At 41.6% G+C, this 22472-nt stretch overlaps 1 protein-coding gene and 1 long non-coding RNA gene across 8 annotated transcripts in view; one reads left to right on the top strand and one right to left on the bottom strand.

Moving 5' to 3' along the window:
* LOC125919293 (uncharacterized) overlaps positions 1–22472 on the bottom strand; it is a 119536-nt gene that overhangs the window by 33128 nt on the left and 63936 nt on the right. The window lies entirely within an intron of this gene.
* The window catches only part of CB4H12orf56 (chromosome B4 C12orf56 homolog), an 83124-nt gene that overhangs the window by 29117 nt on the left and 31535 nt on the right, over positions 1–22472 (top strand). For 2 of the 3 annotated variants that reach the window (XM_049625897.1, XM_049625898.1), the window contains exons 3-4: positions 7138–7210; positions 19367–19775. In XM_049625897.1, the coding sequence (XP_049481854.1) occupies positions 7138–7210; positions 19367–19775 (482 nt within the window). The remainder of the gene's footprint in view (positions 1–7137; positions 7211–19366; positions 19776–22472) is intronic. The other variant, XM_049625899.1, reaches the window with a different exon arrangement.

Below are 22472 nucleotides of genomic sequence, written 5' to 3'. Positions count from 1 at the left end.
ACTATGTATGCTTCACACCTAGACAGAAAGATGAAAGGCCATCTTTAATTTTGTTTTCAGGGAGCTCAGCATCTGATGCAGATGATTTTCCCACTGTGCCCAAGGAGATCTAGAAAATTCACAGTGGGATGGAGCGAGAAGGGGAGGATGAGGAGTCAGGGCTCCTGGCGCTCATCCAGCTCAACTAGAGCTTACTTGCTTTTATGCTTCACATTTTGGGCTTTATGTTAATGTTTCTGATGAATATGTTTTAAAAACCTAAAGATGAATAGATGAAAATAGAACATATAGTTCAGCATTACACTGTTTATTTCATGGTCTTATTTTATATATGTATATGAAATGTGTATGTACCTAAAGGAGCCCTTTAAACTATCAATCCCCATAATTGGGAGTTGGTAAAAAGCAGAGAAGAGGAGGATTGGCTTTGGACCGGCCAAATCCACATTTGAATCCTGGCTCCCACCTTTCCCAGCTGTGTGACCGTCTACAAGTTACCAGCTTTGTGAGCTCCAGTTTCCTGGTCTCCATCACTAGCTTCACAGGGTTGTTGTATTGCATGAAATGACGTGGGCAAGGCAGGGCACACAGCAGGAAAGCAGTCAGCTGTTAAGACGGCATCCTTAGCGGAGAAGAGGGGCAGAAGGAAGTCTGACAGGGCTCCTGGATAAGTCCTTCCACTTCTGGCCTCTAGCCAGAGTAGCCAGACCAACCCACACCAGCCAATTCATTCTTCACTAGACTTCACTCCAAGTCAGACTCAGAATTCTTAGAGTATTGAATAACTACAAAGTGTGAGAAAACTGTCCAGTGTTTGTACACTCTCATGGATAAGCACCTTTCCACACTGACACTCTATGGCATGGCAACAATTTGTAGGAGTTGTAATTAGTCTTATTAAATCCCTGGTTGCTCACCAGGTCTCTTGTCACACTAATTAGGGAACCTAACTGGCGTTGGTTGCCTTAAATGCATATTTATCCTTGTCCACGAGCATAATTATTCTTGGATTTTTTTCCCCCAACATGTATAAGAAGATAAAAACACACATTAAAGAAGCTGATGACAGGTAAAAGTTTTATAAAATTTAAGTTCTTAGAAACTTCGCAAATGATGTTAAAAGCAGTGAAAACTTTTTTAAAAACTTAGCTTGTGTTCATGTGCATGGCTGGTTCATAAACTTATAACTTTCCCCCTCTCCCCCTTCCTTACTTTATTCTCTAAAGGTTCCATCTAACACTTTATACAATGAGTTTTGAAAACACAAACTGCCACTGTCACAAGGAGTCATACACAGCCCACCTTAGAGAATAAAAAACGTCCCCCCTTTCCAGCATGCCAACAGTAATGTGCTCTGATTCCTGTTCTCTGCCAAGCTGCTTGTTCCCTGGGTTGGGTATGACTACATACCCAGGACCCTCATGATTCACCTCCCAGACAGTCTGTAATATGTGGTCCTGAAGCAAGAGAGAGGCTCAAACCTGTCTGACCATCTACTTGAAAACAGTCATTACTGTAGCCATTAGTGTTAATAATGATGATATCATGGCTAGAGAAGTAGCACACATTAACTACTGAGCATCTGAATAAAGATAATTATTAGAACTTACTCCAAACCTCTAGGGCGAAAGCCTAGGGAATATTTGTGTCATGTGGCAAAGGAGCTTGCACTCAAAGCAACTGGATTATCTTAACAAAGGAAACTCAAAAGTGCAAATCATTTGTAGTAAAGATACTTCGTTTATTCACTGCATTTGCAACAGGATTCCTAATTAGGCCCTACTTTTCTGGAGATATATAGAAAAAGAGGCTTTTCTCTATGTGTCCTTATATGGGTCATAGGTAGCACTTTAAATTGTACTTTTTATGTGTAGCTGGAAGAGGATGGTTGTTTAACTCTAAATGAACAATGCTGATGGGAGTAGAGCGACAGTGGGGCACTCACTAGCTGCTAAAGCTCTAGAATGAATTGGGTTATTAGCCCTTTAGTTTCAGGTACATTCTTGAACAGCACCTTCTAGTAGAACTTTCTGCAATGATGGAGATGTTCTGTATGTAGTAGAATTATGTCTAATACAGTAGCCAAGAGCCAACTGAGCCACTGAGCACTTGAGATGTGAGTAGTACTAACTGAATTTCAATTTAATTTTAATTTTAATAGCCACAGCTGTCTAGTAGCTATAGAAATGGTCACTGCGGTTCTAAAAGCATAGAAAAGACCTTAATGGCTTTAGGGTGTATTTTGAAACACTGGCAGAGCATGAAGTAGACGAATCCTCAAACCAGAATGAAACATAATAATTTGATGAAACATAAACTGAACCTAGGTTTTATATAACTATATGAGATTTTGTTTTATACTGAAAACCTATATATTTTTTAAAACCAATGAGATGGGAAAAACTAAAGCGACAAGGCACTGATGAGTCTCTCAGGTTTAGTGGATAGTTTTTACGTAGGCTTGGCAGTCTTCCTCATAGGAATAGGGTTTTGATAAATATAACTGGAAATCTTGCAGGTAAGAAAGCACTGTTGTGGTTGTGTGTGTGTGTGTGTGTGTGTGTGTGTGTGTGTGTTTGTAGCATCCTTTCTAAAAAATATTCCTCAGGGGCGGCTGGGTGGCTCAGTCTGTTAATCGTCTGACTTGATCTCGGCTCAGGTCTCACAGTTTGTGAGTTCAAGCCCTGCATTGGGCTCTGCACTGATGGTGCAGAGTCTGCTTGGGATTCTTTCTTTCCTTCTCTCTGCCCCTCCCCTGCTTGTGTGCTCTCTCTCTCTCTCTCTCTCAAATAATAAAAATAAACTTAAAAAAATGTTCCTCAGCTGACCAGCACTACTGAACATGCCATCAGATATCCACTGTGCTAAATGGTGGAAAAACTTCATACCTAGGCTGCTGAAGAAGACTGTAAACTGCTGTGTGCACATTAGAGAACATACTGGAACAGAGGATAGGTCTCGTCTGTTATCTGTATTCAGGCTCTCTTGTCATTATGGCCTTGTATCTGCCAGACTCTGGCCACTGGCATCCAGGAGATCAGAACTCCTATCCGATGCAGACACAGAGACCACAGCTGTACGTCATTTCTCAGTGGAGATCACAGCTGATCCTGAGATTCTCCACACCATTGTTACAAATGAAATTTAAAGCTAACATAAAGAGGCAGGGACATAGGCACTAAAGTCATTTTTGGTCATAACCTTTTGATGACGTCACACAAAAAAGAGAAAGTTCAAGGTTGGTTAGTGAACTTGGATGAAATGATGTTTAAGAGACAACTCACGTTCATTGTTTAGGGAATACGAACTTCCTAATAGAAAAGCCTCAGTGATTTCTTGCCCCCTTCCAGTATGCTGACAGTGCTGTGCTCTGTTTCTTTCCAGCTCTCCTCCTAGCTGTTTGTCCCCTGCAGGAGGTACTGCTATATCTCCAGGACCCCTGTGGTACACCTCCCAGACAGTCTGTAATGTGTGGTCCTGAAGCAAGGGGCTCAAACCTGTCTGACCTCTGCGCCACAAGCGCTAATATGTTCTACCTAATTCCAGCAATGACCAAAGGCATTATTTGTATCACATTTAGTACCCACGTTTGTGAAATGCCTACTATTAGAAGTGTCTATGATGACTGGGGTCTTAGACTTATGTAGAGGGTTTTCACTTGCAAGTAGAAAAAACTGACTCATTTTGGAGTCTATGTAATTAGTAAAAATTATTCACTTACAAGTAGGAAAAACTGATTGATTTTGGAGTCTCCTAAGGAATCAAGAGGGGAACAGAAGGACCCAATAGTGGAAGACCAGAAACCCAGAGGCCTGTTCCTGAGCCTGAACAGCCTGTGAGAGACTTTCTTCTGGATGCAGCTAGTTTCAAGGACTCCTAGCTCAGCCTCTCACATCCAAATGTCACAAGTCTAGAGGGAGACATTGATCAGCCTAACTTGGATCAGAGCCAACCCCTAGACCAGTCAGCTATGGCTTGGATAGGGGTGGATCCAGATTTTGTGGGGACTGAAGCTCATACAACGTGCAGAGCCTTCTTTAAGAAAAAGAGTTAAAACACCAAATAGGATGACTGCAGCACTCCCAAGATAGATAGGCAGAAGAAATCACAAACATAGAGCGTTTGTGGACACTCCCAAGAGAAGAAGTGAGACAGAAGGAAAACTGAAGTGGGAAGAGCCTGTGGTCTTGAATGACTGTGGTTAACATGTCTTCCCTTTGTTTATAAAGACATTTGACCATTGGCACACATGGTCAGGGCTTCTCCTAAGACTTTGGAAGGAACTCATACAAATGAGGGACCCTAGAGCTGAATCATCACTTACTTCATCAGAAGGAGCAGTCTCTTTTTTTAAAAGATGGGCACCCAGGTGCCTGGGTTGAACGTCCAACTTCGGCTCAGGTCATGATCTCAAGGTTCATGAGTTTGAGCCCCTCATTGGGCTCTGTGCTGACAGCTCAGAGCCTGGAGCCTGCTTCGGATTCTATCTCCCTCTCTCTCTGCCCCTCACCCACTTGCGCACGTGCTCTCTCTCTCTCTCTCCCTCTCACAACTAAATAATTAAAAAAAAATTATTTAAGAGATGGGCATCCATACTGTGGAAGAGGACAGTTCCTCAAAGAAAGAAGGCTCTGAGAAGACCACATGACAGATGACCACTACAGTTTGGTCCTTCCCCTGCAGCTGCAGTTTCCTACTTTTTTTTTAAAGATTATATTTTTAGGGGCGCCTGGGTGGCTCAGTCGGTTAAGTGTCTGACTTCGGCTCAGGTCATGATCTCATCGTTCATGGGTTCGAGCCCCGCACTGGGCTTTGTACTGACAGCTCAGACCCTGAAGCCTCCTTCAGATTCTGTCTCTCTCTCTCTCTCTCTCTCTCTCTCTCTCTCTCTGCCCCTCCCCTGCTCATGCTCTGTCTCTCTCTCAAAATTAAAATTTTTTTTTAACCTTTATTTATTTTTGAGACAGAGAGAGACAGAACATGAACGGGGGAGGGTCAGAGAGAGGGAGACACAGAATCTGAAACAGGCTCCAGGCTCTGAGCTGTCAGCACAGAGCCCGACGCAGGGCCTGAACCCACAGACCGCGAGATCACGACCTGAGCTGAAGTTGGACGCTTAACCAACTGAACCACCCAGGCGCCCTGCTCTCTCTCAAAATTAAAATAAAAACATTAAAAAAAATTTTTTTTAAAGATTTTATTTTTATGTAATCTTTACACCCAATGTGGGGCTTGAACTCACAACCCTGAGATCAGAAGTCACATGCTCTATAGACTGAGGCAGCCAGGCACCCCTCAGTTTCCCACTTTTTAACAGACTTTTTGTCTCAACTCCCCACGTGATCTACAAATCTCATGAACTATACTGCACCTCAAGGGGAATGTGTTGACATCTTATGTCTAGACCAGAGCAAGCTAGAATGGACTGTACCCTCCAGCTATCTTATTTATTTATTTATTTATTTAATTTTTAACATTTATTTATTTTTGAGACAGAGAGAGACAGAGCATGAACGGGGGAGGGTCAGAGAGAGTGAGACACAGAATCTGAAACAGGCTCCAGGCTCTGAGCTGTCAGCACAGAGCCCGACATGGGGCTCGAACTCACAGACCATGAGATCATGACCTGAGCCGAAGTCGGCCGCCCAACTGACTGAGCCACCCAGGCGCCCCTCTAGCTATCTTTTTAAAGACCCCATCCAGCATCACCTTTGGCCCTCTGAGGTGAGAGGGTTCTTTCTCCCAGGCATGAAGGGGCCCTGGCTCCTCTCAGATCCATGACAGCAACAGAGAATTGTGCAAAGCGTTCAAAAGGAATGGGGTCAAACTCAGTGAAAGCACACTTAAGATTTTGGTTTCATATTATGTAAATTTTACCTCAAAAGAAAAATAAACTGACAAAAATTAAAAGGGAGGGAAGAGGACAGAGAAGCAAGCAAACCGAGAAAGGAAGCAGCTGACAGCCAGCGAAATCCCCGAAAGGAATTCTCTGTGGGAGCAGGGCTTTCTCGCTTTTCCCTCCCTGGCTCTCTGTATGGCGTGCGCATCCCTGCAGGGATGGGGAGGTGGTTCGACGGGGCCACACCAAAGTTCCCTTGGAGCCTAGAAAGTAAGGCTAGTACTGACCTCTTGAAATGGCCTGTAGAAAGGTCCATTGGGTTCTTGTTCCAAACACTTATTACATACTGTTATTATTTGTTCCTCCAAGCAAGCAAACGAAATACACTTACATAATTGGGAGGACATGACAATTTTCTTGATGCAAGTTATGATCTGTTCTCTGATTTTTACTTTAAATTAATGTTTATTGTGTAACTTCTCTGCCAGGCACCACGAGTCACTTTTATACACATTATCTTATTTTCAATCATAGAATTATCTTTCTTAATTAACTAATTAATTAATTAATTTTTGAGAAAGAGATAGAGACTGCCAGTGGGGGAGAGGGGCAGAAGGAGAGAGAGGGAGAATTTTAAGCAGGCTCCAGGCTCAGCACCAAGCCCAACATGGGGTCAATCCCACAATTCTGGGATAACAACCCAAGCAGAAATCAAGAGTTGGACACTCAACCGACTAAGCCACCCAGGCGCCTTTCATCTTCATTTTTATAAAGTAAGATACTGGGTCCAAAATGATAAAGTAACTGGTAAAGTCTTGTAAATTGTAATGTTTTACAAGGGTCTGAAGTTGAGTAGATGTTTTAACATCAAAGCCAAAGTTCCTTTTGTTCCATCATGCTGCCCAGCTTATCATTTGGCTTGTTTGTTTTGTTTTATTTTTTAATGTATGTTTATTTTTGAGAGAGAGAGAGACAGAGTGTGAGCAGGTGAGGGGCAGAGAGAGAGGGGGACACAGAATCCAAAGCAGGCTCCAGGCTCTGAGCTGTCAGCACAAAGCCAGATGCGGGACTCAATCTCACAAACCGAGAGATCATGACCTGAGCCGAAGTCAGATGCTCATATGACTGAGCCACCCAGGTACCCCTGCCCAGCTTATAATATGGGACTTGCAAGTTTTTGTGGGGGTTTATGAGCAATCATCAATTCAGTACATGTAACTATATCTTCTTCATAAAATCAAATTATGTAAAGTATTAAATGATTTTTTTCTTTTTCTTTCTTTTTTCTTTCTTTTTAGTTGAAGAAGAGATTAATGGCCCTGTCTTTTGGAGAGGCAAAGAGCCCCGAAGTTTGAATGAATCCTCTCTCAGGTGAGATTTTGTTCAGAGCATGTTTTTAATTTGCTGACTAAAACTTATTTTATATTTCAATTTGCTCATTTTAATGCTTTTTCTCTACTAATGGCTTTGGACTGAGTTTTATTTCATATATATAATAATGAAGAAGATATTTGGAAAGAATGTTCTTCTAAATTCAAATCCAGTTAGTTTAGATAGTAAAGTATAACATTTCTTATGTCAATGAAATATATAGATTTTACAATATAAATAAATAATTTATTAAAATTAAATTCATAATCTCTTGTTCTGTGTAGGGCATGATGTTAGGCCCTGTAAAGGATAGAACGATGAGTAAGGCATAGTTCCTATCTTTGAGAAGCTGATTTCAACCAGAATGTGTGACATTTGCATAAACATAGATAACACAGAGTACACATATTAAGTGTCTTCAGTGAGTTCGAGCCCCACATCGGGCTCTCGATTGTTAGCACAGAGCTCACTTCAGACCCTCTGTCACTCTCTCTCTGCACCTCCTCCCCTCTCAAAATAAATAAACATTAAAAAAAAAATAAAGAGGGGAAAGGTAATATTCAGTTGTGGGGAGAAGTCAAAATGCCAGAGTATGGTGAATTTTCAGTGCACACAGAGAGGGAGATCTTGCAGCTGGAGGGGATAAAAAACAAAAGAAAACAAAAAAAGGAAGATAGAGGCAGGAAAAGTAGAACATGTTTTAGGAAAGGTAAGCAGTCCACAGTGATTTAAAAATAGAATGGGGCGGGTGGGGGGGCCTGGCTGGCTCTGTTAGTAGAGCATTCAACTCTTGATCTCGGATTTGTGAGTTCAAGCCCCACATTGGGTGTAGGGATTACATAAAAAATAAAATAAAATAGAATAAAATAAAATAAAGTAAAAAATAAAGTAAAAAAAATAAAGTAAAATAAAATAAAATAAAATAAAGTAAAAAAAAATAAAGTAAAAAAATAAAACAGAACAGGAATACCAGTATAAGGTTAAAAAGTAAAACTGGGCCCATGCTTTGGAGAGTCTTAAAAGTCCAAGTGAAGACTTTATGTGTCATTTTGTAGATTATGAGGAAACTATTGACAAATTATCAGTTGTGCTGTAATCCATTTGAAGAAGGAAAAATCAGAGGTTGGTGGGAAGTAATGAGAATCTATCTGAACTGGACTAGTGGTAAAGAGAATAAAGAAAAAAGGATGGATGGAAGACACATTTCAGAGGCAAACTCTACAAGACCGGCAACTGAACATAAGAGACAGAGACAGAGAAGCCACTGTGGTTTCAAGCCAGGGTTATGTCCAGGTGATGTCCTTCAGAGAAATAAGGATGACAGGAGGGTTCAAGCCCAAGTACTGGTTTAGACAGGTTAAGCTTGAGGTCCTAGTAGGCCTCAGCTGGTGAAGTTCATCTGGCAGTAAAAAATTTTAGCCTGGAAGGCAGGAGAGAAGGCTGGATGTAAATTAATTAATTAATTAATTAATTAATATTTTAGAAAGTGAGAGAGAGAGAGTGCAAGCAGGGGAGAGGGACTGAGTGTGTGTGTGTGTGAGACAGAGAGAGAGAGAGAGAGAGAGAGAGAGAGAGAGAGAGAGAGAGAGAATATCTCAACCAGGCTCCACGCTTAGAGCTGACCCGATGTGGGGCTCAATCCTAGGACTCTGGGATCAAGACCTGAGCCGGAATCAACAGTCAGATGCTCAACCGACTGAGGGATCCAGGTGCCTCCGGATGTAAATTTAAAAAGGATGTCCTGGGGCTCCTGGCTCACTCAGTCAGTAGAACACACTGATCTCAGGGTTGTGAGTTCAAGCACCACACTGGGCATACAGCTTAAAGAAAAAAAAAAATTACAAACAAACAAACATAAACAAATAAGTAAAAGGGAGCTCCATAAGCTGCAGAACCTGAAGTATGATTCTGTTGCACACCTTAAGTATCTAGACGTTAGGAGGAGGAGGGGAGCACAGGATCCGAAGAGCTGCAAGTCAGGAGAAATACTGGCATGGAGAAGATGAGTGTGGGTTGGGGACCTGAAAGGTCATGGCAAGGGGGAAATATCCAAGTTAGGAAAACATTGCAAAATACTATAAAGGAAACATGAAGCCCTAATTGGGAAGTGTCCACAAAACTGTGCTTTTCCATACAGTGCGTTAACTTAGGTTATTGAGGGGAGGGGGTGTTTTTCCACTGCACTTTCTTTCAGTAACCTTTTCTTATTAAACAAGATGACCTACAAAATCTCTTCTAAACCCGAATTTCATTATTGTAACTTCCTTTCTCACACGAAAAAAAACTTGGCTTAGGAAGATGGATGCATAGATACGTATTGGTTGATCGACTGGTGTATTTGTTTATTTATTACTAAGAACACATCACCAATTTACAGAATTTTAACTTTACGACCAACTATTCTGGACAAGAAAACTGGTGGAAACTTGGCTACAGTAACTAGCTCTCTTAAAGGTTTTTAAAGTTTAAGGAGTTACCTTCAGAAATGATCTCTTGTGTTCCTGTCAGTGTTCTCAAGGCTTTGGAGGTTCTGATTATATTTGAAGCTGGAACATCAGGAAAACTTAACTGGCTAAGACAGGACTGACCAGTAAGTGTTCTGTTCTGCATTGCAAACCTTAGCTCAGAAAGCACTCTGAGACCCCTTTGTAATGCTGGGAGTCGGGGAGGGGCCAAAGAGCTTGAACCACTGAATCCCTCCACCAGGGTTTCTCAGCAGGGTGCTGTCCGGCATTTTGTGTGGGACCCCTCGTTGTCATGCAGAACACCTGCCCATTGTGGGATTGGAGCGTCCCAGGCTCTTGTCCACCAAGTGCCTGTAACACTCTCCGTGCATTGTGGCAACCACACATTTCCACTGGAACCACCCCTGCTACTTCCATCTATTGGCAAAGCTTGTTTGTATTTCCCCCAACCTCTTTCTCCCTTCTCTCTGCAATCCTCTCTCTCACCTTCCCTAGTAAGCATCCTTGCTCTTCCTAGAAATTCTGTGCGTGGGTTTTCATTGACACCCCAGTGTGATAACGTAATAATACAAATCTAAGATGGTTCCTCCTTAGGGGCACCTGGGTGGCTCAGTTGGTTCTGTCGGTTCAGTGTTGGACTTCGGCTCAGGTCATGATCTCAGGGTTCATGAGTAATAGCCTCACCTTGGGCTCTGTACTGACAGTTAGGAGCCTGCTTTGGATTCTGTTTCCTTTTCTTTCCACCCCTCTCCTGCTCATGCACACATGTGGTGGCTGTCTCTCTCTGTCAAAATAAATAACTAAACTTAAAAAAATAAAATAAAATGGTTCTCCTTTCAGTGGGACTTCCATTTTAGTAGGCATGGAAACCAGAAGCTCAAGGAGAAAAGCTTTATTAGTATTTTGTTTTATTGAGGTTACACTGACACACAGTAAAGTGCAATGAAGTATACAGTGTGATACATTTTATCATATGTATCACCATAATCAACATCTGTTGGTCCCTGGCTGCACTGTGGCCTGGAAACTTTGTCAAGGCAGGAAGCTGGAGCAGTTGTTAGGTCTCACCTTGTTTGTTTTCCTACCTCTCAGAGATGACTGTCTTTGTTGTCCAGTGTCTAGTGTCTTTTTAACAACATTTCTTTTTTAAAAATATTTATTTATTTTTGAGAGAGAGAAAGAGAGAGAGATCATGAGAGCGAGCACAATGGGGGAGGGGCAGAGAGAGAGGGAGACACAGAACCTGAAGCAGGCTCCAGGCTCTGAGCTACTATCACAGAGCCCGATGTGGGGCTCGAACTCAAGAACCATAAGATCATGTCCAGTGTCCAGGGTCTTAAAAGCTGTTTTTATTTTTTTGTACGTTTTCCCCCCCAGTTTCTTTTTCCTTTCTTTCTTTCTTTTTTTTAGGTGAGAGGGCATATCTAGTCCCTGTTACTCCATCCTGTCCTGGAACAGAAAAAAACAACCAAACAACTAGTAGAATTTTAATCTTTATACTAGTATATACGGAAGGGGATCTGGATTGGTTTCAAATCCTTCCTGGAGCCAGGGATAGCTGCAGAATTTTCATATAAGATATTCCATCAAAGAGTGCAGCAGAAGATGGGGGTGGTTAAGAAACTTTTCTTCCTTTGGTTTTATGTGGTAGATGAATTTATTTTTGGTGGTTTGCTGGGGCTGGGAAGCTTAGGGAATGAAGGGCAGCAAAGCCCGCTCTCCCCTTGGCCTCTGCCTTTGGGAGCCTGCTGTTTTAAGGCCAATTCAACTTACCAACTCCAATTCCAGACTATAATAATGAAGAAACCGTGAAGCTCAGGACCTCAATTATTGGACTTGCAAAGGCCCACTATTCTGCCTTTTACAGGAAGGTAAAACCACACCCTTTCAGGTAGCTTTTTCAACAAAGCTAATGTCCAAAACAGGTTAGAGAGTCAGTTCTATAGGAGAGCTCATTTCCCTAACTACCCCTGCTGTTTGAGGTTAGATGGGCTACGGGGCTTGAACTTGCTTGTCAGGGAGCCAGAATCTGGGATGCTCATTGCTGCTTCCTGGTGTTGTTGCTGCTTTGAGATGAATAATACCCTCTTTTATTTTTTTTCTTACATTTATTTATTATTGAGAGAGAGAGAGAGAGAGAGAGAGCACACAATCTAAAGCATGAGCAGGGGAGGGACAGAGAGAGAGAGTGGGGAGAGAATCCCAAGCAGGTTCCGCACTGTCAGCACAGAGCCCGATGTGGGGCTTGAACTCACGAACCTTGAGATCATGACCCGTGCCGAAATCAAGAGTGGGGCCCGTAACCAACTGTGCCACCCAGGTGCCCCGAGATGAGTATACACTCTTAACTCGTGCTGGCTGGGCCACGTGAGGAGATAGCGCAGAGCAGGGTGTGGGAAGAAAGCTCACCTGAAATAAGAGCAAAAATCTATGGTTTTTTCAAGTCTGGCCTCAAGTCAGAATCTCTCAAGGGTTCATGGAAAGTTCAGACTTCTGGCCTCCACCCCAGACTACTGAGTCCTAAGCTTTAGGGATGGGACTCAGCAGTCTGTTTTTGGTAGCTCCCGAGATGATGCTGTTAGCTAGCCACCACGGTTTAGGAAATCTTGGCCTAAACAGTCAACGTACTCCTGAATTACTGAGATTCCTGCGTTCTGTACCCAGGACATGTCTATAATCCCTCAACTTCTGTTTTCACTGCCAGTCCTCTGGTACAAGCAACTCTCCTCTCACCTGGATTTGCAGCACCTCTCTCTGCTCTCCCCCATCTCCACTGTCCGTACCTGCTGTGGTTGGAATGTTTGTGTCCCTCCCAAATTCCTGTGTTGAAATCCTAACCCCCAAAGGTGATGATATTGGTAGATGGGCCTTGGGGCAGGGGGGTGGGGGGTGGGGTGCTTTAATCTTGAGGGTGGAGGCCTCATGAATGAGATTAGCGCTCTTGAGAAAGAGGCTCCAGAGAGCTCACTAGCCCCTGCCACCAGGTGAAGACACAGCCAAAAGGAACTGGCTGGGAACCAGGAAGAGTGTCTTTACCATAAGGCAAAGGCACCCTGATCTTGGACTTTCCAGCCTCCAAAACTGTGAGCAATACATTTTCTGTTGTTTATAAGCTACCCAGTCTGTGGCCTAACTGCTTTGAAAGTAGACCCAAACAAGCTAAGACAGTACCTCTCCACCCCTGTCTGAATCCATTACTCACCTTAAAGCCGAAATGATCTTTTTGCAAATGTCTCTTTGCCCCAAAAATAAAACTTTTCACATGTCTGAACAGCCCAGCACGCCCTGGCGTTTGCTTATGTCTCCAGCTTCATCTCAAGTCACTTTACCCCTTGCTTATCACACTGTCTAGAGCACCTCAAGCTTTTTCCACCGCAGGGCCTTTACACTTTATTTCCCCTCTTAACACTGCTTTTCATGTGGCTCACTCTTTCTCATCCTTCAGGTCTTTGCTTGAATGTCCACATCTCAAAAAGGTCTTGCCTGATCACCTGTCTGAAGTATATTACCCTCCATGGGTCGCCTGGGTGGGTCAGTTGGTTAAGCTTCCGACTCTTGGTTTCGGCTTGGGTCACGACCTCAGGATTTGTGAGTTCAAGCCCTGCATCAGGCTCTGCACTGACAGGGTGGAACCTGCTTGGGATTCTATATCTCTCTGCCCTTCCCCTGTTCTCTCTCTCTCTCAAAAATAAACAAACAGGGCGCCTGGGTGGCGCAGTCGGTTAAGTGTCCGACTTCAGCCAGGTCACGATCTCGCGGTCCGTGAGTTCGAGCCCCGCGTCAGGCTCTGGGCTGATGGCTCGGAGCCTGGAGCCTGTTTCCGATTCTGTGTCTCCCTCTCTCTGCCCCTCCCCCGTTCATGCTCTGTCTCTCTCTGTCCCAAAAAAAAATTAAAAAAAAAAAAAAAATAAATAAACAAACATAAAAAATGAGGTATACTATCCTCCAACAGATGCACACAGGTTTTATCAGAGTACTCCCTTTGTTTCATAGCACTTTTATAAACAATTATCTATCAATTGTTTATTGTCTGTCCTCCCACTAGAATGTGAGCCTCACAAGGACAGGGACCTAGGTATTCTTGCACACTGTATATTTCCAGTGCTTGGCCTAGTGTCTGGCATATAGTAGCTGCTTAATATTTGTCGAATGATTAATCGTGTTCTTTACGACCTAGCCTGGCTTGCATTATATAGGCTTGGGGAAGCATGATCTCATCTAAATCCATGTAATAACAAAGCATGTTTTGAAGGGGTTGATGCATTTCCAATGTTGCCCTAAGTGCTGTGACTTTAATTAGTTCTGGGAGGAGGGATCTCTCTGCTGTCTCATGGTACTAAGTGAAATTCCTGACATGACTTTCATAACTAGAAATACTGAGGGAAAGGCAATGCCACTGATAGCCATCCACATGCTCTCGGACTCAATATTCTTCATTCTACACTTTGGCATACGAATGCCCCAGTTTTTCTACACCACTCTGATAGTCTCATTATTTTCCTCTAATTTAGAAAAATAGGTTTCTTTCCTTTCCTTTTCTTTCTTTCTTTCTTTCTTTCTTTCTTTCTTTCTTTCTTTCTTTCTTTCTTTCTTTCTTTCTTTCTTTCCTAAGTTTATTTGTTTTGAGAGAGGGGCGGGAGAGAGGCAGAGAGGGAGAGAGAGAATCCCAAGCAGGCTCTACACTGCCAGTGCAGAGCCTGAGGTGGGGCTCAACTCGCAAACTGAGATCCTGACAAAAGAAGCTTCTAATTAATGTTTGCAGTAGTTGTTTTAGTTTATTGTGGGGGTCGGAACTCTATTAGAAGTAACAGAAATCCAACTTAGGTTAAAAGGGGATTTTATTGGAATAACTGGGACCACTCATATAGTTCAATGCTCATTCAACAGATGTATATAGAAATAGACATAAATACAGAGACAAATGTAGATTTGTCTACCTACCACTCTAATCTGGCATGCTTTAATTGCTGGGCTCTGTATTCAATTTTAATTATTATTATTATTTTTTATAAAGGTTTTCACTTTTTAAAACAACGTTTATTTATTTTTGAGAGAGTGCAAGCGGGAGAGGGTCAGAGAGAGAGGGGGACAGAAGATCCAAAGCGGGCTCCATGCTGACAATGGCGAACCCGATGTGGGGCTCAAACTCATGAACAGTTAAATCATGACCTGAGCTGAAGTCAGATGCTCAACCGAATGAGCCACCCAGGCGCCCCTTCACTTTTTTTTTAAAAGTTATTTATTTTGAGAGAGAGAGAGAGAGAAAGGGGAGGGGGGGAGGCACAGAGAGAGAGAGGAAGAGAGAGAATCTTAAGCAGGCTCCACGATGTCAGTGCAGAGCCCCATGTGGGGCTCAGTCTCATGAATGGTGAGATCATGACCTGAGCCAAAATCAAGAGCTGGACACTTAACCTACTGAGCCACTCAGGTGCCCCTGTATTCAATTTTAGATGTTCAGTAGTGAGCAAAGTCAGCAAGGGTCAGAAGCCAAACAGCAGAATGTAGGAATGGTTTGAGATTGAGGCACAGCTGGAACTGGGGACTTGAGTGGGCACAGAACTTTGTATCGTCTGATGTAGGTGGATCAGCCTTATTTTTTTCTCACTGAATACCATGTCTTTTGAGGCACAATAAACAAAGTTATTAAATTCACATTTTGCCCGTCTTAAATTCACATGTCACAGCTCCCATCACCAGATAAAGGCTAACTCACACACCTTGCATAAAATTTAAAAATCCTGGGAAGGTCGCTAATGCCTAGCTTGAATAAATGACTAATGAAAAATGGCCACCACAGCCAAGAGGTCAGTCTTTAAAAGCACAACAGCTTCTGTGTGCTCCATGTGTGGAAGGAAGGAGGAGTTTCCAAATAAAGGGGCTGAGGAGGGAGCTAGGTCTGCTATCCATCCCATAGTTTTCTAGCACTATCATCTCCATGATTAAGCACAGGAGTCAAAAGCATAAACAAAGAGCAGGCTGGGATAAAAAACAGTAATTAGAGGACTAAAGAATGTTATCATGTGCAGAGCTTTGAAACACCTCTGAGGTGTAAAGTTTTAGGCCTAATTATGAGAAGCTGCAGGTCATAAGAAGGATGCAGTTACCTTGGGACATCAGACTTACATAAGTATGATTGCTTTTTAGGGCAATAGTAAACAACAGGTGTTTTAACACCTAAGGGATGGAAAACAGATTAGTGATCTCTGATAATGAGATTCAGTATTTAGGTTTCTCTGTCTTTAGTGTAGCTCTTCATTAGTGGATAGTTCTGTGTTCTCATATGCATTTTACAGGAGAAAACCCAAGGAGATATTTCAAGTAGAAACAGAGTACTGTGACCTACTTAAGAGTTCCCTAAAGCTGCAGGGGGAAAAAAAAGACTGCATATTGCTTGCGAGTGTAAAGAAACAGAGAGGAAGGCTGAGATCAATAGAACACTTTTACAGTGCCCGCTCAGAGGAAGATTTATACAAATTTAATTGAGTTCACCTTGAATAATCCATGAGGAAAAAGAAATTGTGCCAATGCTTAGCCCTCAGATTAGGTCTGGTTTGCCCGTACCCCCTAGGGTGGATTCTGATCTGAATTTACATCTATCTATAGCTTCTACTGATATTTGGCTATTGGAAATTTAAAAGGAGAGTTTCTAACCACAGTCCATGGCAAGTGAAAGGCTCAGCTTTTGGAGAAACTGATCTGTTTAATAAACAAGTAGAGGGGCACCTGGGTGGTTCAGTCGGATAAGTGTCCAACTTTGACACAGGTCATGAGCTCATGGTTTTTGAGTTTGAGCCCCACATCGGGCACAGAACCTGAAGCCTGCTTCGGATTCTGTGTCTCCTTCTCTCTCTGCCCCTCCCCCACTTGTGTTCTGTTTGTCTCTCAAAAATAAATAAATGTAAAAAAAGAAGTAGACCTGACAATCCAATGAAATGAGAATGTGCTACGCCACTAGCAAAACAGAACAGGGGATAAAACCCAAGAACATGAACCTTATATTTTTCTCTAAGAAGCAACACTTCTTGATAGAAAATAGAGAAAGGGAGTTGTGCAATTTCTCTCTGTCTAGCACATAAACGTGCAAGTTCTGCAGCTACACTGGACCTCAAATCTGGACTGTGCCTTCGGTGATTTAACCTTCCCAGAGTTCACTCCTCACGAGTAGGATGGAGCTCCTGATAGTACCCTGCTCACAGGGATGATATGTGAGGTCTAAATCATGTACCTGTAAAGTGCTTAAACTGTGTGTGACGCTTAGCCCTTATTAAGACTTAGCTCTTTTGTTATTGCTAATTACCAGTATGTCAGCCACTGAGCAATAATTTATTCAGCATCCTCAGAATGCTTGATCAGCTTTGGGACAGAATAGCTTTCTTCTTTTCCACTGTCACTAATAACACTACTATATGTATGTATGTATGTATTCTGAGGCGGGGGGAGGGGGGGAGAAGGGCAGAGGGGCAGAGGAAGAGAGAACCTTAAGCAGGCTCCATGCTTAGTGCAGAGCCCATGATCCTGGAATCATGACCTGAGCTGAAATCAAGAGTTGGACACTTAACTGACTGAGCCACCAAGGCACCCCAATGCTACTGTATTTAAAAAATAAAAATGCTGTTGTACAATAATTTGGCACAAGGTACCATCTATATTAGTTTTCTAAGAATTTCTTGCACAGTAGGTTGTTATAATTCTATTGGAGGACCAGTCCCTTGTCTATGCAAATATACTATATGGGTAAGTATTTGAATCCAGAATGTTTAGAAACTCAAGAGAAAGGATTTGATCAAGGCCTCCAGAAATAAGGGTTTTTATAAGTCTTTATGTCTTCATTCTCAAAATTGGCTCTGAAAACATTAAATAGATATATTCTTGTGCACATAATTTGCTCACAGCTTATCATTATTAACAAAGATTCACTGCTCAATTACACATTTATAAAAACATAAAGATCCATTTATTGAGCATTGGGGTGGAATCAATATTCATTCTTCTCCCCCATCACTCTCTTCCTCTTCCTTTTCCCTCCTCCTTTATGGACTTGTCTGAAAACTTCCCTGGGATAGATACTCAGGAGCAGAATTGCTTTGTTCATTCTATATATGAATTTGCTTGTTGGTTTTATTTATCTTTTTTTTTTTTTTTTTTTTTAGAGCGTGTGAGTAGGGGAGAAGGGCAGAGAGAGAGAGAGAGAGAGAAAGAAAATCTCAAGCAGGCTCCATGCTCAGCACGGACCCAACACGGAGCTGGATCCCATGACCCTGGGATCATGGCCTGAGCTGAAATTAAGAGTCGGATGCTCAACTGACTGAGCCACCCAGGCACCCCTATTTTTTTAAGGGTTTTATTTTTAAGCCTAAGGGTTTGGCAAGGGGTGGCTGTTTAAGTGGGATGGAACTTGGATGAATAAATTGGAATGACCACTTTAGATGGGTGTGTGCACATGTACCTGCAACACTGAGCTGTGGGCTGGAACTCAACACAGTTCATAATCTTGTACAGATAATAAATGAATTTTATACCTGTTTTAAAGTTAATTTAAGGACTAATAAAAACAAAGTGGCTTTCCACTTTCATGAAGGTTCCAATCTAATAAGGGAGACAATATATTTTAGCATAAAATGATAAACCAGTAATTCAAGGCCATATAGGGTAATATTAATAGCTAAGCACCTACTGAGTGTTTCCAGTGTTACAAACACATTGCATGTATTTTCTTATTTGATCCTCACAAAAAATTTTTGAGATTGGTGCTATTATAGGTTCCTATTTTAAAATTGGGACATTGAAGCTTAGGTCAACCCAAGTCACATTACCCCTGAGGGGCGGAGCCACGATTGGAACTTACATCTCATCATATCCTACAACTTCTTAGCCTCTACCACTTGCTTCCTCATGCAGCAGAGTAGAGGAATGGTCATGGTAAGGTGGAGAATGGGCACAGTGAGGGTGGAACTCAGGATTGATTCTGAAAAATGTGCTGACACTATTGGAAAGACACTGGAAAAATCAGAGTATTAGCAAGATGTGAATCAGAAAAAAAAAACTTAAGAAATCTCACTTCAAAAAAAAAAAAGAAATCTCACTTAATATCTCCATGTGAATAATTTTTTCTTCATAGGATCCACCAGAATTGCCCAATGAAAGAAGAGTCAGGTTTCAAAAGCAGAATGAAAAGTTCTTACATTGGAAATGTTGGGGTTTGGTGAAGGACAGGCACAATACTTTAGATATAGAAAGTGCTTCTTTAAATGACATTGGGTACAGTTTTATTTCTGAAAGCAGAAAAGTATAATGAAGTATACCCTACCTCCACTAGGCCAATGGGTAAGCAAGTGAGGTTAAATCACTCCCTTCTCTTAATAAGCATTCCTTTTGGGGCACCTAGGTGGCTCATTTGGTTGAGCGTAATCTTGATTTCAACTCAGATCATGATCCCAGGGTCATGGGATGAAGCCTTGTGTTGAGCTCCATGCTGAGCATGGAGCCTGCCTAAAATTCTCTCTCTCCCTCTGCCCTCTCCCTTCCTCTCTCTCTCTTTCTAAAATTAAAAAAAAAAAAAAGTATTCCTTTTATGTGAAAATATTTACTTACTTTCAAAGTCTTAAACTGCTGCAATTGGGCCACCAGATTCCCTTTGTCCCTTACTGTTAAGTTATGAATATTATGTTTACCGCTACATTCTACCTGACAGGTACCACCAAGAGGTCAGCACACCATCCACAGACTCAACCTTCTGTCTTCCTTCAGACCTCAAGGAGCCGTCTCTTCATGGCCAAAGTGCCTTTCGACCCTTACCCACCCCCTCCAGGAGGAGCTGTCAATCCACATCAGCTACGGGAAAGGTTGTCACCTTGCCATCTTGCACAACCAACACGAAAGAACCCAAGGCACTGTCAGATCACAACGGTTCTCTAAGTGAAGTCCCTTTAAAGGGCAATGGGAACGGAAATGAGTTTTACTCAGGAAATTCCTCCCTGGCTTCCCCTTTACAGAGCAACCCAAACCTAGAGAAAAAGGCGTTGGAACTTCATTTGTACATTATTTCTACAACCTCATCGATATTTCTGCACTTAAAAAGTTCGTGGACCAATTATATTATAGTAAGTGTCCTCATAAGGTAACTTTGGCTGGAGTAATTTTTAAAGCCAACATGCCTTTCCTGCTTTCCAAAATTTAGCTTTGGAATTTAATAATATTATGAAAGACAAACACACTGGACAATTAAGGATATGATTCTGTTCAGGCTATTGCAAGATGGAAAATGCTTATTAATGAGTGTCTTAAAGAAACAGGGATGGACCAGGGGTTTTACAGAGGCAGGTAAACAAGGGAGTCTCCTGGCAATCATGGAGAAGGATGGACAAGGTCTTATCTTGGAATATTTGTGAGCAGGGTGGTCTTTTTCAGTTAGCTGGGATGTTTTCTCAACCATTTCTGCTTTTAGAGAGCACAGAGCTCAGATAAAGTTCAACACTGTCAATATGTCTCTGTATTTCTTAGCTGAGCTATTGAAAGGAGGTTAATCAGGGTCATTGTCATAGGAGCAGATAATTTTGGAGTGATTTCCTTCAAAATAAGGTACTTACAATTTTACCTTATTTTAGAAATGAGGAAAATGAATATTTTAGGTGACTTACTCAAGATTATATAGTAGGTTTAGAGACAGAGTCAGAACTCTCATGTGTAATCTTTTTATTACACAAGGATCAGTTTAAAAATAAGTAATTTATTACAGGAATAACATGATCCTTTTCAGTTATCTTCAGTGATATATAATTTTTACTACTGACCTTATAACACAATAATATTAAAAAATATGACAGGCTCTTTTCATTCAGAAGAAACTAAGGAAGCAAGGGGTTTGATAAATGGCTAAAAACTGAAAGACTGCAGAACAGCTCAAGTTTTTTCTCATAGCATGGTTCAGAATGGTCAATTTTTAAATTACATGTCAAATGCTCAAAATTTCTCCTTAAATTCTTACTTTTATTATTTTTTTAATATTTTATTTTTAAATAATTTCTATACCAAATGTGGGCTTCAACTTACAACCCTAAGATCAAGAGTCACATGCTCCAGCAACTGAGTCAGCCAGGCGCTCCTAAATTTTTAAACAGCTTTCTCCAAATTAAGAATTTAAACAAATCTTAAATAGAGGGGGAAACTCTGATCTATTAATAGGAGGCCACATATGTTCTAATAGAAAAACCAAATTTTGATCTATCTAAATGTTTCAAAATGGCCGTTTATATTTCCCTGAATTGACTAACTCCGGGTTTTAGTACTCCTTTTTAATTCTGCAGCAGAGACATGATTGGGGCAAGTCAGACAGGCAAACTCATAGCCCTTCTGATAGTAAAAGCAGTAACAATAATGGACATGTATTAACAGGTAGGATCTGCTTTGATGCTTTCATATATTAATTCATTTAATCTGCACACAACCCTAGGAGGTAGAACTGTTATTCTCATTCCATAGATGATGAAATTAAGGCACTGAGAAATTAGATGATGTACGCAAGTTTGCACAATTACTGTGGAGCCAAGATTTAATTTTTTTTCTATGACCATTGAAATAAATGTCAGTGGAGGGGGGTTATCTTTGAGTTGGTAGATGCTATCATTAAAAAAAATTTTTGTTTTGATGTTTATTTATTTTTGAGAAAAAGAGAGAGAGCACTAGCTGGGGAGGGGCAGAGAGAGAGGGAGACACAGAATCCGAAGCAGGCTCCAGGCTCTGAGTTGTCAGCACAAAGTCCTATGCAGGTGGGAATGCAAGCTGGTGCAGCCACTCTGGAAAACAGCATGGAGGTTCCTCAAAAAACTAAAAATAGAACTACCCTATGACCCAGCAATTGCACTACTAGGCATTTATCCACAGGATACAGGTGTGCTGTTTCGAAGGGAGACATGCACCCCAATGATTATAGCAGCACTGTCAATAATAGCCAAAGTATGGAAAGAGCCCAAATGTCCATTGATGGATGAATGGATCCATGATGGATGAATTTATGAATGGATAAAGAAGATGATTACTCAGCAATCAAAAAGAATGAAATCTCACCATTTGCAACTACGTGGATGGACTAGAGGGTATTATGCTAAGTGAAATTAGTCAGAGAAAGAAAATATCATATGACTTCACTCATGAGGACTTTAATATACAAAACAGATGAACACAAGGGAAGGGAAGCAAAAATAATATAAAAACAGGGAGAGGGACAAAACAGAAGAGACTCATAAATATGGAGAACTGAGGGTTACTGGAGGGGTTTTGGGAGGGGGGATGGGCTAAATGAGTAATGGCACTAAGGAATCTACTCCTGAAATCACTGTTGCACTATATGCTAACTTGGATATAAATTAAAAACAAAATACAAAATAAAATTAAAAACAAAAAAACAAAGTCCTATGCAGGGCTCAAACTCACAAATGGTGAGATTATGACCTGAGCCGAAGTTGAATACTTAACCGACTAAGCCACCCAGGTGCCCCTAATAGATGCTATTATTAAAAATGTTCCATCCCTTAGGGTGCCTGGGTGGCTCAGTTGGTTGGGCGTTCAACTTTTGACTTTGGCTCAGGTCATGATCTTGCAGTTTGTGGATTTGAGCCCACTGTCGGGCTTTGCATTGACAGTGTGGAGCCTGCTTGGGATTCTCTCTCTTCCTCTCTCTCTGCCCCTCCCCTGCTTGCGTGCACTCTCTCTCTCAAATAAATACACTTAACATTAAAAAAATAATGTTCTATCTCTTGAAAGATGGAAAATGGGCAAGCAAATATTTCATACATATGATG

The sequence above is a fragment of the Panthera uncia genome, chromosome B4 (assembly GCF_023721935.1).
Source record: "Panthera uncia isolate 11264 chromosome B4, Puncia_PCG_1.0, whole genome shotgun sequence".
Classification (NCBI taxonomy): Eukaryota; Metazoa; Chordata; class Mammalia; order Carnivora; family Felidae; genus Panthera; species Panthera uncia.
This window is presented reverse-complemented; position numbering and strand designations above follow the sequence as displayed.